At 34.8% G+C, this 2,996-nt stretch overlaps 1 protein-coding gene across 1 annotated transcript; it reads left to right on the plus strand.

The window, feature by feature from the left end:
- Positions 1–418: 418 nt before the first annotated feature.
- On the plus strand, positions 419–2,741 carry LOC132737824 (uncharacterized; the record flags this gene model as incomplete). Its single annotated transcript, XM_060725175.1, is given in 2 exon segments — positions 419–613; positions 2,223–2,741. Coding segments are annotated over 2 exon segments (389 nt in total), but the record flags the coding sequence as incomplete, so codon positions are not given.
- Between the last annotated feature and the right edge of the window lie 255 nt (positions 2,742–2,996).

The raw sequence follows: 2,996 nt of genomic DNA on the forward strand, positions 1-2,996 counted from the left end.
TGGGTGAAATTTTCCATGTCAAGATTTTTTAACAAAAGCTTGTATTTTGTTTTGAGTTCTCACTTTTTTCTGTTAATTTAAAACCTACGTTGTTTTCGAATCCCGCCAGGGACTTTGGACTTTTTATGGAACATCAGTGGTTCTACTTAGATGTCTATTCAAAATAATGTACGAATCTGTTAAAAATGTTGAAATATGCCACATTGCCCTTATTGTATTGGTGCGACGTCAAACCTTGCCAAAATCCTCTTCTTTTGTGAAGAAATTTCGTATGATTTGAATTTCTATATATTCAAAAACAAATAATTTGAATATGTTTCTACTTTTTAGTTATTGTTTGTTAATGCATTTTAATGATATGTACTTATATTATCTCCGAGTTACAACAAAAACCGTATTCTTTTATTTCACGAAACAGATCAAGTTAGTGGCTGTGATACGATATTTATAGATAATGGCTACGTAGTCACCTGTCCGACGTCACATGCGGGCACAAAGAAGGACTGTATGTATAGATGTTTTCAAGGTTATAAACCAGCCTCGAAGAGCGTTACTTGCGTAAGGAAGAAGTGGTTGACAAACGACACCTACAGTCAACCTTGTATAAAAGATGGTATGAGTACTATATCATATTAAAATATGTACAATAAAAAATACTAAGCCGAGTTGCTAAGGGCTCCAGATTCCGTATCATTATCTTTCAAACCTGCGGGTTCGAATTGTTCCAGCGACGTCGATTTTTTTCATGTGAGATAGTTACACATAGTTTGTGCTTTTTTTAAGCTCACCTGTCACAAAGTGACAGGGTGAGCTTTTTTGATCGCTTTTCGTCCGGCGTCCGTCCGTCCGTAAACTTTTACTTAAAATGATATCTCCTCATAAACCACTTAGCCAATTTCATCCAAACTACACAGGAATGTTCCTTTGGTGGTCACCTTTAAAAATTGTGCAAAGAATTTTATTCCATGCAGAAGTCTTGTTGCCATGGCAACCGAAAGTAAAAACTTTAAATATCTTCTTTTAAAAAACTCAAAGAGCTAGAGCTTAGATATTTGGCATGAAATATCTTCTAGTAAGTGTCTACCAAGTTTGTTCAAATTAAAGCCCTAGGATCAAAATTGGCCCCGCCCCAGGGGGTCATTGATTTTCCCTCTATGCATATAGTAAAAACTTAAAAAAATATTATTTTAAAGAACCCAAAGAGCTAGAGCAAAGATATTTAGCATGAAACATCTTCTAATGAGTGTCTACCAAGTTTGTTCAAATAAAAGCCCTGGGGTCAAAATTGGCCCCGCCACAGGGGGTCATTGATTTTCCCTATATGCATATAGTAAAAACTTAAAAAATCTTCTTTTAAAGAACACAAAGAGCTAGAGTTTAGATATTTAGCATGAAACATGTTCTAATGAGTGTCTACCAAGTTTGTTCAAATAAAAGAACTGGGGTCAAAATTGGCCCCGCCCCGGTGGTCATTGATTTTCCTTAAACGCGTATAGCAAAAACTTTAAAAAATCTTCTTTGAAAAAACCCAAAGAGCTAGAGTTTAGATATTAAGCATGAAACATCTTCTAGTGAGTGTCTACAAAGTTTGTTCAAATAAAAGCTCTGGAGTCAAAACTGGCCCCGCCCCAGGGGTGTCATTGTTTTTAACTATATGTGTATAGTAAAAACTTAAAAATCATCTTTTAAAAAACTCATTGAGCGAGAGCTTAGATGTTTAGCATGAAACATCTTCTTATGGGTGTCTACCAAGTTTGTTCAAATAAAAGCTCTTGGGTTAAAATTGGCCCTGCCGGGGTGGGGGCAGGTCATTGTTTTTCATTATATGTGTGTAGTAAAAACTTAACATCATGAAACATCTTCTAATGGGTGTCTTCCAAGTTTGTTCAAATAAAAGCCCTGGGGTTTAAACTGGCCCCGCTCCGGGGGCCTATATACAGGTGAGCGACCTCAGGGCCATCATGGCCCTCTTGTTAATTAAGCCGATGACAATTTTTAGGTTTTTTTTCCTCCACAGTAATACTTTTCTGTAACTTAACTTATTTTATCTTATTCGTTAAATGAAGAAAAATGATATATTAATCCAATAAACAATTGATAACCAGACTAGTCAAAAAAAGACATTTTCTAGTCTAATTTCCAGCGATATAATCACGTTCTTCGATAAATACTACCAAACATGGCCATGTGAAACAATCAGATTTTTTTCTCTTTTTTTTCAGGATCCATTGTGAAACCTACAGCGATGACCAAACCGCCAACGGTGACGACTACCAAGACTGCTCGTACAACGTATCTGGGATATTATGATGATCCAAATCTCAAAATGGATGTTAGCCCTGTAGTTTTTGTAGGAGCTGTTATTGGCGGTCTTGTTGTTTTAGGACTGCTTTTATTTGCAATATTTTTCAGGTAAATACACATATGTTTCATCATTATTGATTTGAAATATTTGATTATTCAACATGACTCACTATTGTTTTAGTGAAAAAAATCTTTCGGCTTACGTTTACGTATTTTTAAGTCATAATCCTGGACAAGCTAGTATTAGGTTTAAGGTGATAAACTTTTATTGAGCAGTGTCTCGAATCTCAGGATTTTAATTGGATACTATAAATTCTGTGCTGGCTTGCACCAATAACATTACTGAGATCTGAGTTTGAGCCTAGTAAATATCTTTATAAACCAGGACCTGGGTTCATTATAGGTAAACTTTTCCAAGACGCTATTTGAGCCTCATCCTTCACCTAAAATGTCATCATTTTTATCACTTTTATTTACATGTACATAATGGTTACCGTTTTATATTTAATGAAATGTTAAACATATCTCGATTTTAGATATAAACTTACGATTAAAGGACTGTAATAAAATACTGTTAAGTAACACATTTATGGTAGTGATATGATAACAATATGATAACATATAGTTAATAAGTGGTTTTATCATTTATTAAGCGGTCGTATATTTTTCATTGTAATTGACCCCCCCCACAC

This window comes from Ruditapes philippinarum, unplaced genomic scaffold (assembly GCF_026571515.1).
Source record: "Ruditapes philippinarum isolate M1 unplaced genomic scaffold, ASM2657151v2 ctg125_1_1_1_1, whole genome shotgun sequence".
In the NCBI taxonomy this organism is placed as follows: Eukaryota; Metazoa; Mollusca; class Bivalvia; order Venerida; family Veneridae; genus Ruditapes; species Ruditapes philippinarum.